The 11554-nt window shown below is 69.0% G+C and overlaps 3 protein-coding genes across 5 annotated transcripts; all 3 read left to right on the forward strand.

Annotated features, from left to right (window-relative positions):
• PROB1 (proline rich basic protein 1) lies at nucleotides 1-4923 on the forward strand. Its single transcript, XM_058848352.1, has one exon. It carries the CDS (start codon nucleotides 140-142, stop codon nucleotides 4523-4525), a length of 4386 nt encoding a protein of 1461 aa, XP_058704335.1. The 5' UTR covers nucleotides 1-139; the 3' UTR covers nucleotides 4526-4923.
• Nucleotides 4924-5442: 519 nt separating this feature from the next.
• On the forward strand, nucleotides 5443-6890 carry MZB1 (marginal zone B and B1 cell specific protein). The gene is made up of 4 exons (XM_058848370.1): nucleotides 5443-5678; nucleotides 5947-6053; nucleotides 6294-6398; nucleotides 6467-6890. The coding sequence occupies exons 1-4, from the start codon at nucleotides 5481-5483 to the stop codon at nucleotides 6639-6641; spliced, it is 585 nt and encodes a 194-aa protein (XP_058704353.1). The 5' UTR covers nucleotides 5443-5480; the 3' UTR covers nucleotides 6642-6890.
• Nucleotides 6891-6986: 96 nt separating this feature from the next.
• SLC23A1 (solute carrier family 23 member 1) lies at nucleotides 6987-11542 on the forward strand. 3 transcript variants are annotated; one of them, XM_058848360.1, is made up of 15 exons: nucleotides 6987-7073; nucleotides 7514-7585; nucleotides 7736-7840; nucleotides 7933-8090; nucleotides 8164-8252; nucleotides 8329-8396; nucleotides 8490-8671; nucleotides 8772-8892; nucleotides 8996-9152; nucleotides 9327-9474; nucleotides 9595-9700; nucleotides 9778-9907; nucleotides 10096-10239; nucleotides 10363-10458; nucleotides 10583-11542. In XM_058848360.1, the coding sequence occupies exons 1-15, from the start codon at nucleotides 7038-7040 to the stop codon at nucleotides 10945-10947; spliced, it is 1977 nt and encodes a 658-aa protein (XP_058704343.1). In that variant the 5' UTR covers nucleotides 6987-7037; the 3' UTR covers nucleotides 10948-11542. The 3 variants fall into 3 exon arrangements, with proteins under 3 accessions (XP_058704343.1, XP_058704344.1, XP_058704345.1); XM_058848361.1 differs by having other exon boundaries at nucleotides 6988-7073; nucleotides 7739-7840; XM_058848362.1 differs by having other exon boundaries at nucleotides 6988-7073; nucleotides 10575-11540.
• Nucleotides 11543-11554: the final 12 nt, after the last annotated feature.

Genomic DNA, 11554 nt, shown 5'->3' on the forward strand with positions numbered 1-11554 from the left:
CTCTGCTGCCGCCGCCGGGTCCGGCCGCCGGGAGGGCGAGGGAGCCAGAAGGTCGAGCCAGCGGCCCCGGCAGAGCGGCCCCAGCCCCGAGCGGGGCTCCCCGGCACCGCCTGAAGCCCCCGGGCTCCTCCCTGCCACCATGCCCCGCGGGAAGAGGGACCCGGTCCTGCTGTCCCCGGCCGAGCTGCCCGGCCCCGAGGGCGACGGTCCCCGCGCGGGTGGGGACGGCCGGCGGTCCGCGGAGGAGGAGGAGGAGGAGGACGGACACCTCCCGGGGCTGCCCCGCGACGACCTCACCAAGAGCATGTCGAGCTCCTCCGTGTCCTCCTACCACTCCGCCCTGTGCTCGGACGGCACGGAGACCTTCAAGGACTGCCTGGAGTTCCTGGACGAGGAGGGAGCGCCCGGCCGGGCAGCCCCGGGGCGCTGGGCTCCGGCGGGGGCCCCCGGCGTCCCCCCACCGCCCGGCCCCCTCGCCCGCCCGCAGCGGGCTCAGCTGTCCAGCGCGGCTAAGAATAGCCCAGCGCCGGGCCAGGGGGGCAGGATGGGTCCCCTCGGTGGGGACCGGCAGCCTGTGCCGGCCGCGGCCGCCGCCGGGGAGCCGGCCGTGCCCCGGCAGCCCGGGGCGATGCTCGCCGGGGCTCCCAGCGACTCGGACGAAGTGGACGGCGAGGTGCAGGCGCTGACGGCCAGGGCTTTCCGCAGCCTCTCGGGACTCCCCGGGGGTCGCCTCGACATGTGCAGCTCCCACACCTCCTCCAGCCTCTCCAATTCGCTGTCGGAGGACGGCGGGCGGCCGCGGCGGTGGCCGGCGGGCGCCGGGGAGCCCCGGGGCGCGGTGACAGCTCTGCATGGCAGGGTGGGCTGGCCTTTCCCCGCCGGCCTGGACGGGGAGCTGCTGGCCAAGGAGCAGTTCGAGTGCGTGGACGTGGAGCTGGAGAGCGGCGAGGCCAGGAAGGGCCACGGCAAGAAGAGGACGGTGCCCAAGCGCCAGATCCTGCTGAAGAGGAAGGAGAGGAAGGAGACGGGCTTTGGCCCCCGGGGAGATGGCCCAGCGCCACAGCCCCCTGCCAGGAAGGAGCACCCCAGCAAGGGCAGAGCCCTCGGCGAGGATTTCAGGCTCAACTACCAGCAGTTCATGAAGGCGGCGTCCCTGGGCACCGGCACCGACAGGACCAGGGCGGCCTCGAGCCTGGTGAAAAACGTCCTGGCCAAGAAGATGCAGTACGAGCAGCGCATCAAGATGGAGCAGAAGGGGCTGCGGGGCAGCTCGACCTCCTCGGGACCGTCCTCCGCCGGCACCGACCTCCTGGGGGATGGTCTGGAGGGCAAGTCCAGCTCGCTGTCCCGCTCGGACTGCAGCTTCTCGGCCGAGGACCTGCGGGGCGGCGGGATGCCGGCGGCCACGGCGGCCGCGGGGAGCAGCAGCAGCACCACCACCCATCCCACCAAGGGCGTGGTGCTCAGCGAGGAGACGAGGGAGACCGTCTGCAACCTGAGGGAGACGTTCAACGAGCTCAACCAGAGGATGAAGTACCGGGAGGTGCTGGAGGGCCGCTGGCTGCCCGCGGCCGCAGAGGAGCACACGTCGGAGAGGATCTGCTACCAGCGAGCCCGCGCCTTGTTCGAAGCCCAGCCTGGGGTGGGGAAGGTGCTGGATGTCGCCCCCCGGTTTGCGAGGGCGCCGAGGCCGTGGCCCAGCTTGAAGGAGAGAGCCATCGGCCCCATCCATTCCCAAACCCTCCCCTTCAAAGCCGAGGGCCAGGCGATCCCCGCCACCCCCCCGCGCCGCCCCTTCACCTCCTCCCGGGGGCAGGAGGCGAGGTCGCTGCCCCAGAGCCAGCCAGAGAAGCCACCGGCAGCGCCCCGCCGGCCGCCCAGCCCCGGCATCCCGGCCCCCCGGGGGTCCCCGCCAGCCGCGCCCCCCAAGCCAGAAGAGAAGGGGAAGGGGCGAGTCCCGCAGCCCCGGGACGTGCGCAAGCTGGTGAAGAGCAGCTACAGCCTCAAGTTCGGGACTGCCGGCTCCTCCCGTGGCACCGTGGCACCGGCGAGCAGCGGGGAGCCGCCCCCGGCCGCCCCTCTGGTCATCCACTGCACCTCGGTCCGCCGGGAGCCGGCGCCGGAGCCGGCGGGTGAGGAGGTGCTGGCAGCCCCGGCCTGTGCCGAGGGGCCCGCAAAGCCCCCCGGCAGCCGGGCCGCGCCCCCACACAGCTCCCCCATCAACATCACGAGGGTCCAGGCCACGCGGAGGGGAGCGGCCCCCACGGAGGAGCCGCCGGCATCGCCCCCGCGCCGGGAGCGCAGCGAGCTGAGGGTGCCCCCGCGGGTGCCGCACGTGGAGACCCATCTGCACGTCCTGGTGGGCCGGCCCGTCCCGGGGGCCAGGGAGAGCTCCCCGGCTCAGAGCAGCGCGGTGCTGCGGGCAGAGAAGACCGTTCTCCTGCCTCCGCCACCCACGAGTCCCGCCGAGGGGCAGGAGGTTCGCGGCCGCGGCGGCACCAGGGCGCTCCACGCCGCCGAGGGGCCGGAGCCGCTGGGGCAGCGGCGCAGCAGCGGGGACAGCCGGGACCCCCGAGCCGGAGCCCCGGGGGGCAGCAGCGCGGCGGAGCCCCGGGCCAGCGAGCAGAGGCAGGAGCAGCCCGGCGGCCGGAGGGTGTCGGTGGGCAGCGGGGGCTCTGCCGGCGGCACCGGCCCCGCCGCCCCGCCCCGAGCCGGGGACGGCAGCGAAGGCACCCCCGGGGCCTGGGAGCACTCGCCGCAGTGGCCGGCGCCTACAGAGCCCTACCCGGCCGCTGCCCCTGCAGAGACCTCCAACTACCTGGCAATCCCCGAGAGAGCCCCCAAATCCACGCTGATGCCAAAGCTGTCCTCGGTCCCCAACCCAGGCAGTGCATCCCTTGGGACCCCCTTTGTTCCCAGCCCGGCCAGCGCCTCTTTTGGGGCTCCCTCAGCCCCCAACCCAGGCACTGTGTCCTTTGGGACCTCCATGGTCACCACTGTGACCAGCTCACCCTTTGGCTTCCCATCAGCCTCCAGCCAGGCCAGCACATCACTTGGGACCCCCTTGGTTTCCAACTCCAACAAGTCTTTTGGGGCCCCTCTGGTGCCCAACCTGTGCAGCACATCCTTCGGGAACCCCTTGGTCCCAAATCCATCCAGTGCATCCTTTGGGAACCCCTTGGTCCCAAATCCATCCAGTGCATCCTTCGGGAACCCCTTGATCCCAAATCCATCCAGTGCATCCTTCAGGAACCCCTTGATCCCAAATCCATCCAGTGCATCCTTCAGGAACCCCTTGATCCCAAATCCATCCAGTGCATCCTTCAGGAACCCCTTGATCCCAAATCCATCCAGTGCATCCTTTGGGAACCCCTTGGTCCCAAATCCATCCAGTGCATCCTTTGGGTCCCCACTGGTCCCAAATCCATCCAGTGCATCCTTTGGGAACCCCTTGGTCCCAAATCCATCCAGTGCATCCTTTGGGAACCCCTTGGTCCCAAATCCATCCAGTGCATCCTTTGGGTCCCCACTGGTCCCAAATCCATCCAGTGCATCCTTTGGGAACCCCTTGGTCCCAAATCCATCCAGTGCATCCTTTGGGAACCCCTTGGTCCCCAGTCCATCCAGTGCATCTTTTGGGAACCCCTTGATCCCAAATCCATCCAGTGCATCCTTCGGGAACCCCTTGATTCCAAATCCATCCAGTGCATCTTTTGGGAACCCCTTGATCAGCAACCCAGTCCCCATTTCCCTTGGGCGTCCATCAGCGTCTCACATGGCCGGCTCTTTCTTTGGATCCCCTTTTGTCCCCAGCCCGGCCAGCGCTCCGCTGGGATCTGGTGCTTATCCCCTTCCTGCCGGGGAAGTGCCCTGGGGCAAGCCCAGCCCTGAGCCCCCCCTGCCCCGACCCCCCGAGGGCCCGGCTGCTGTGGAGCCCCCGGGCCAGCCCCACCTGGAGGATGCTCCTCATTTCCTCAGGAGCACCGACGGCCCTTCGCCGAGTGGGAGGAGCAGGCAAAGCCCCCCCAGGCCCTTCCCCGCGGCCCTGCCCGCGCAGCGGAGGATGCTCGTGGATCCCAGCAGCGGAAAGTGCTACTACATGGAGCCGCCGCGGCAGCCCCAGATGAAAACGCTCTACGACCCCGAGACCGGGCAGTACCTGGAGGTGCTGGTCCCACCGGTGGCATCACACACCGGGCTCTACCCGGCACCTTTCAACCCGCTGCTCGTGGCCCCGGGGGCCTATGGCCCACCCTACCCCCCCTACGGCGGCTTCCCGGGGCTCCCGGCACCGCCGCCCTCCGCCCCCTCTCCTCCGCGCCCCTCGCTGCCGGCTGCCGACAACCCCGGGACCCCCGGCTCTGCTCCCAAGGCCGAGGGGCCGTCCCCTGCCGGGGGTCCCGACTGCGGCTACCTGGAGAGCCTGTACTACATCCCCACGGGGATGCGGGCCAGCCCCGGCCCCGAGCAGCCCCCGGCCCGCGGCAGCCCCGCCGCGCCAGAGGGCTCGCTGCTCCGCCTGTGACGGGATGGACCCGCGGGGATGTCTCTTCCCTCAGCCCGGGGTCAGCATCACCCCTGGGGCAGGAGAGCCCCTCTGCCCACGGCTGAGCCCGCAAAGCGCCTAGGGGCAGTGGGCACCGCCTGGACTTCACTGGCTTCTCATGGAAACGGGGACAAAAAGGTTATTTTCGTCTGTGAGCACCTGGCAGCCCCAGGGGGACATGAAGGTGGGGCCCGGGCAGCAAAGGGACCACACAGGTCCTGCTTCCCCCAGTCCTGCCAGTCCCATCCCAAGGATGACCCGGGCTGGTTCGCACAGGGAGGTGATGGCCTGGCTACCCCCAGCCCCCCCAGCCACGGCTGCAGCACAGACACCCCAAAAGAGTAATAAAAATGCTGAAAGAGCTTTGAATCTGTTTATTCATTCTGTGCTTGTGTGTTCTGTCAAGGGAGGTGAGGGGCTGAGGCACTTGGAACCTTCTGTCTATCTTGGAGTGTCAGCCATAGAAATCCCAGTCCCTGGGAGCAGGAGGGGACTCTGCAGTGAGCCCTAAACCTCAAAAACCAGCCCTGAGCCCCAAACTTCAATCCTTAACCCCAAATCCCAGCTCTAAACCCCAAATCCCAGCTCTAAACCCCAAATCCCAGGCCTGAGCCCCAGCCCCTGCAGGTCCACACCATCCCAGGAAGGATTTAGGTTGAGGAGCAGCGTTCAGGCACTACGGGACTGAGTAACAGCAGAAACGTCTCGGAGAGAAGACACTCGGTCGGGGACACCCCACACACCCCCCCCCTTCCTGCCGCAACGCCCGGGTCGGATGCAGGTGTGCGCTGGCCGCGCCTCAGCGCCGCTCGCCAACCCCGGGCGTTTATAGCCCGCCTCGGGGGTTTATTAGCCCGCCCCGGGGGTTTATAGCCCGCCCCGGGGGGTTACAGCCACCCCACGCCTCCGCCCCGCACTTGGGGAGCGCGGCAGGATGCGGGAGGCGCTGGCAGCGTGGCTGGTGCTGAGCCTGAGCCTGCTGGGGGAAACAGGGGCCGAGAACATGTGCGGGGACCCCCCCGGCGCCCCCTCCCACTCTGTCGCCGCTCCCCAGCTCAGCCCCGAGGAGCGGCTCTCGCCCCACATGCCCGAATCGCTGCTCTGTGACTCCTGCCACGCCATCGCCTTCCAGGTGGGGACACGGCGGCCCGAAAGCGGCAGTGAGAGCCCTTGAGGGGAGGCTCCAGCCTGGGGAGATGCCGCTGCTCCTCTGGGGCACGCCACTAATGGATATTCCCCATGGGCACCTTAAAAAAGCCTTTTGGGGCTCCTCATGGACCCTCTGACCCATGCAGAGGTGCTTCTGCACAGAACGGGGTGCGGACCCCAGCCCCTCTCGGGAGCAGGGTCCTGGACAGGCTGCGCCCTCACTGCCCGGATTCTGCCTTTTTTCACCCCAGATTGAGGAGCAGCTGCGCAAGGCAGAAGGGAAGGTGGGCAAGAAGGCTTTGAAGGAGTCGGACTATATAGAGGTGTTGGAGAGGAGCTGCTCACAGGACTGGGAGAGGTGAGCGGGGTGTCCCTGGGATCGGGGTGTCCTTGGGGTAAGGATGTCCCTGGGATGGGGGTGTCTCCCTGGGATGGGGGTGTCCCTGGGATCGGGATGTCCCCAGGTACAGACGAGTCCCCAGGGCTCAGAATGTCCCCAAGAACGGTGGTGCCCCAAGAATCAGAGTGCCCGGGGGTCTCCCTAGGGATAGGGGTGTCCCCAGCCACCATTTTCTCTCCAACCCCGTTCTCCCCGCAGTTACGGGGTGCTGGAGCTGGACGGGGAGAAGCGGCTGGCGGGGCCGGGGCTGTCGAGGCAGCAGCCCCTGAGCGTGCTGGTGTCGGGGGGACCTTGGCCGGGCAGGTGAGTCGGGTTTGGGGGTGCTGCGGGGATGTCCCCTCGCCGCCAGGTGACCGCGGTGGCTCTCGCAGGCTCTCCAAGCTGTGCCACGGCTACGTGGGCGAGCAGGGAGAGGCGCAAATCTACGGCGCTCACCGGCGGGGCCCGGCGGCGCTGCGACAGCTGCTGTGCCACGGGGACAAGGGACCCTGTGCCGGCCGCAAGCACAGCCCGGACCGTCCCAAGGCGCTGCAGAACGAGCTGTAGCCCGGCGAGGTTAATGCTTAATGCCCCGGTGACCTTCGGAGCCGACTTCGTCCCCAGCGGGAGCCGACACGTGTCGGGAGGAGCGCCTCGCCGCTGTCGCCTGTCACCGATGTCGCCGCTGTCGCTCGACGCCCGGCCCGGCCGTGCCGGCAGCAGCGCGGACTCCGGGAGGGCTGGGAATTACTGTGTAACCCACGGGCTGTAATGTTTCACCACGGAGCAGCCCCGATTAAAGCTGTTAATGGCTGATCCGTGCCGGGGCTGCGCTCCCCGGTTTCACAACCCGCAGCCAATGGCCGCCGGCCCGCCCGCCGCCCCTGCGGGACTAAAGTCCTTCCCACGGCCATAAAACACCCCCGAGCAGCGACATCGCCGCCGGGGACGCGTCGCAGCAGGATGGGGACCCGCTCGGGAGACCTGGCTCAGCCCCAGGTGAATGCAGGCGCCGTCCCCGTCCCTTCCTTCCCCGGTGTCGTCCCAGGGCGGTGGGGAGGGAGGCGGTGGCCAGGGACGCTGACCCCAGCTCAGGGTCAGGATGCTCTGATGGGGCTGGCAAAGGCCAGGGCGAGCCTGGGGACCGCGCTGAATCCCGGGATCAAGGGGACACGCTGGAATGTTGCGACTGGGGCTGGCTGTGCCACCCTTCCCATCACCTGCAGGAGGGATCCCCCTCCACACCCTCCAGGAACAAAATACCACGTAGGGATCCGGGTTTGGGAGCCCAGACCCCTCTTGGGGGTCAGAGCGGGCACCGGGTGGCAGTGACGGGGAACGCGCTGGGGCTGGTGTCACCGCGTCCCGCAGAGCCCAGCCCCGCTCCCGTGGGACACCGGGGCCGCACTGATCCCGCTCCCCCTCGTCCCCACTGCCAGAACGGGAGCTTGGCTCGGGCCCCCGCGGGCTCCCCGCACAGCCCTGGGAAGGAGCTGCCTGCGGCGGGCAGGGTGAGTACCGGGACACCCCGCGGGCAGCGCCACACCCCAAACCCACCTGTGGATGGAGACCGGCCAGCCGCGACCCCTCCCATCCCTGCGGCCACAGGGGCTCCCATGGGGCAGCCCCAGGGTGAGACGAGCTGAGCTGTGCCCCCACAGCAGGACCCCGGGGCGGGCACCAGGCCCCCCCGGCCGGAGATGGACATGCTCTACAAGATCGAGGATGTGCCCCCCTGGTACCTCTGCATCCTGCTCGGCTTCCAGGTACACCCTGGGAAGTGGCAGACCCCAAATTCCCTCTCCCCGCGGTGTGGGACACCCCGCAGCCCCTCTGAGCCCCCCCCCTCGGCCCCCAGCACTACCTGACCTGCTTCAGCGGCACCATCGCCGTCCCCTTCCTGCTGGCCGAGAGCCTGTGCGTGGGCAAGGACCAGCTCACCGTCAGCTACCTCATCGGCACCATCTTCACCTGCGTGGGCATCACCACCCTCATCCAGACCACCGTGGGCATCAGGTAGAGCCGCGGCCCCGGCGGGCGCCCCTGCCCAGCCCCGGGCCCGGGCGCAGGCATCCCTCTGTCCCCCCAGGCTGCCCCTCTTCCAGGCGAGCGCGCTGGCCTTCCTTGTCCCCGCCAAGTCCATCCTGGCCCTGGAGAAGTGGCGATGCCCACCCGAAGGTGAGGGCAGGGGGATGCAGGGGGTGTCCGGCTGCTCCCCGCCCCCCGGGACCGCCTCACCGCCCTCCATCCCCAGAGCAGATCTACGGCAACTGGTCCCTGCCGCTCAACACCTCGCACATCTGGCAGCCCCGCATGCGAGAGGTACCGGCTGCCTCCCTCCTGCAGCCGCCCCGCGGCACCGGAGCCCCCGGCAGGCTGCTGACGCCCTCTCCCGCACCCCTCCGTGCCCTGCAGATCCAGGGAGCCATCATCGTGTCCAGCCTGGTGGAAGTGGTCATCGGGCTGCTGGGGCTCCCCGGGGCCCTGCTCAGCTACATCGGGCCGCTGACCGTCACCCCCACCGTGTCCCTCATCGGACTCTCCGTTTTCCAGGCTGCTGGTGACCGGGCTGGCTCCCACTGGGGCATCTCTGTGCTGTATGGCATGGGGACACGGGCGGCAGGGGGGCGGGGTTGTCCGGCACGGTGCCAGGAGGATGTCAGGGGCGCGAGGGATCCCGTCTGTCTTTCCCCCCAGCACCATCTTCCTGATCATCCTGTTTGCCCAGTACCTGCGGCAGGTCTCCATCTGCCTCCCCGGCTACCGGCGGGGCCACGGCTTTGTCCTGCTCCGCATCCAGATCTTCAAGATGTTCCCGGTAGGGACTGGCTGAGAGCATCCTGGGGCGGCCCCAAATCGCCCCCTTTAGCCACGCGCGGGCTCGGGAGCGGTGCGGGAGGGAGCCGGTGTGTGCCCCGCAGATCATCCTGGCCATCATGCTGGTGTGGCTGATCTGCTACGTGCTGACCCGCACCGGAGCGTTCCCCAGCCGGCCCGAGGAGTACGGGTACAAGGCCAGGACGGACGCCCGCGGGGAGATCCTGTCCGTGGCTCCCTGGTTCCGTGTCCCCTACCCCTGTGAGTGCCACCGGTAAATCCCCGGCACCCTTTTGCCCTGGGGGATGTGGGGACCTGGCGCAGCATCACCGGTGCTGGGGAGCACCCGGGGGGGGGCCAAAGCGGCACCGGTGAGCACCGGGGTGGGGAGGTCCTGGGGTGTCCCCAGCCCTGACCCGCTCTGCCCCCGGGCAGGCCAGTGGGGGCTGCCCACGGTGACCTCAGCAGCCGTGCTGGGCATGTTCAGCGCCACGCTGGCGGGCATCATCGAGTCCATCGGGGACTACTACTCCTGTGCCCGGCTGGCAGGAGCGCCTCCGCCCCCTGTGCACGCCATTAACAGGTACAGCCGGCTCTTCCCCCCTCCACGGTCCCTCGGCTCGCCCCGCGGCATCCCTGGAGACCGGTCAGGGATGCTGCAGGACAGCGGGATGGGCACCAGCTCCACCGTGTTGCTCCCCAGGGGCATTTTCACCGAGGGCATCTCCTGCATCATCGCGGGGCTCTTGGGAACCGGCAACGGCTCCACGTCCTCCAGCCCCAACATCGGCGTCCTGGGCATCACCAAGGTACCGCGGCCGGGGAGGGGTCCCGGCTCTGCCGGGGTGCTCGGCCGCTGTCAGCTGCCGCCGGTGTCTCCCTGCAGGTGGGGAGCAGGAGGGTGATCCAGTACGGAGCCGGGATCATGCTCCTGCTGGGAACCGTCGGCAAATTCACGGCGCTCTTCGCCTCCCTGCCCGACCCCGTGCTCGGCGGGATGTTCTGCACCTTGTTCGGTAACTTTCTGCCCCAAACCCAGCCCTGGGCCACGTCCCCGCAGCTTCGGGGGCTGGCGAGCCCGAGGGTGCGGGGAGGGTTTGGGGGGGAACGGGGGCTCCTCGCACCCTCCCCGCGGCCGGGGCAGCCCCCGATGCCCGGCCCAGCTCGGGCACCTCCGCCTGCATCGCCGCGTCTCTGCCGGCAGGAATGATCACGGCCGTCGGCCTCTCCAACCTGCAGTTCGTCGACATGAACTCCTCTCGAAACCTCTTCGTGCTGGGCTTTGCCATGTTTTTCGGGCTGACGCTGCCAAACTACCTGGATTCCCACCCCGGGGCCATTAACACAGGTACCGCCCGCCACGAAAAGCCGCAATTTTGGGAGTTTGGGGAGGGTAAATCCCCCTCCCCGGGGGAGCAGCGGGGAAATCCGGCTCCTCACAGCACCCCCGGCTCCGTCCCACGTCTCGCAGGTGTTGCCGAGCTGGACCAGATCCTGACGGTGCTGCTGACCACGGAGATGTTCGTCGGGGGGACCATCGCCTTCGTCCTGGACAACACCATCCCCGGTGAGCGCAGCGCCCGGGCCGGGGAGGGGCAGGCGGCGGGGCCGGGGCAGATCCCGGTGATTCGGAGCTGCCAGCGGGGGTGGCAGGGCCGGGGGTGACACCGGACATCCCCGCAGGGACGCAGGAGGAGCGAGGGCTGGTGCAGTGGAAGGCAGGAGCGCACTCAGACAGCACGAGCAGCGCCAGCCTGAGGAGCTACGACTTTCCCTTGGGCATGGGCGCGGTGCGGAGGAGCCGCTGGCTCAGGAACGTGCCCATCTGCCCGCTGTTCACCGGCTTCAGGGCCCGGGCCAGGGGCACGGCGGCCGCAGAGGGCCCGGACGGCACGGACGGGGGCTCGGTGTGCACCAAGGTCTGAGCCAGGGGAAGGTCCCGGGAGGTCCCGCCCCAGCGCCGGAGGAGCCGAGCCGAGCTCCAGGGGCGCTGCCGGGGGTCGCCCACCAAGGCCAAAGCCGAGGCTGCTGGAGCTCGGCTCGAACGCGGGGCTAGGGAAACACAACGCTGCTCTTGGGGGACACCCCGAGCCCCGGGGTACAGTCTGGGGACCGCCACCCCCTGCCACGCTCCACCCGCAGCTTCAGCGGGCTGAGACTCATCCAGCGCTTGCTGAAGCCCGGCAGCCGCATCGGAGCCAGCCGGAGCCCCGGGGCCACCAACTCCCACCCGGGGCCACGGATTTTCACCCTGTGCCCTCGGCTCTGGCACGGTGACCCAGCGGCTGGCACGGGCTCTGCGTGGGGCAGTGTCCAGACCAGCGTTGGGATGCTAAATTTAAGATGATACATTAAAAGTGATAAAATATTCAAGCGCACGTACCCCGCCAGTGCCTCTGCTGCCTCCTGCACCATTCCCTCGTCCTTGGAGCACCGCAAAGGCACCAGCACCTTTGACCGTACTCCTCCTGGGCTGCCAGGCACGGAGACACGCTGGATCTCTTCCAGGTGCTGCCTGGACCCGGTGCTGTGGGAGAGGCAGCTCAGCACAAGCCCTCGGCAAACCCTTCCTGCTGCGGCAGCTCTGGAGCTCCGGCTCGGTCCCGGCCGTGCTGGTGACCCTGCCCCGTGCTCAGCTGCAGGCACAGAGGTGGCTGACCCCC

The sequence above is a fragment of the Poecile atricapillus genome, chromosome 13, assembly GCF_030490865.1.
Source record: "Poecile atricapillus isolate bPoeAtr1 chromosome 13, bPoeAtr1.hap1, whole genome shotgun sequence".
Taxonomy (NCBI): Eukaryota; Metazoa; Chordata; class Aves; order Passeriformes; family Paridae; genus Poecile; species Poecile atricapillus.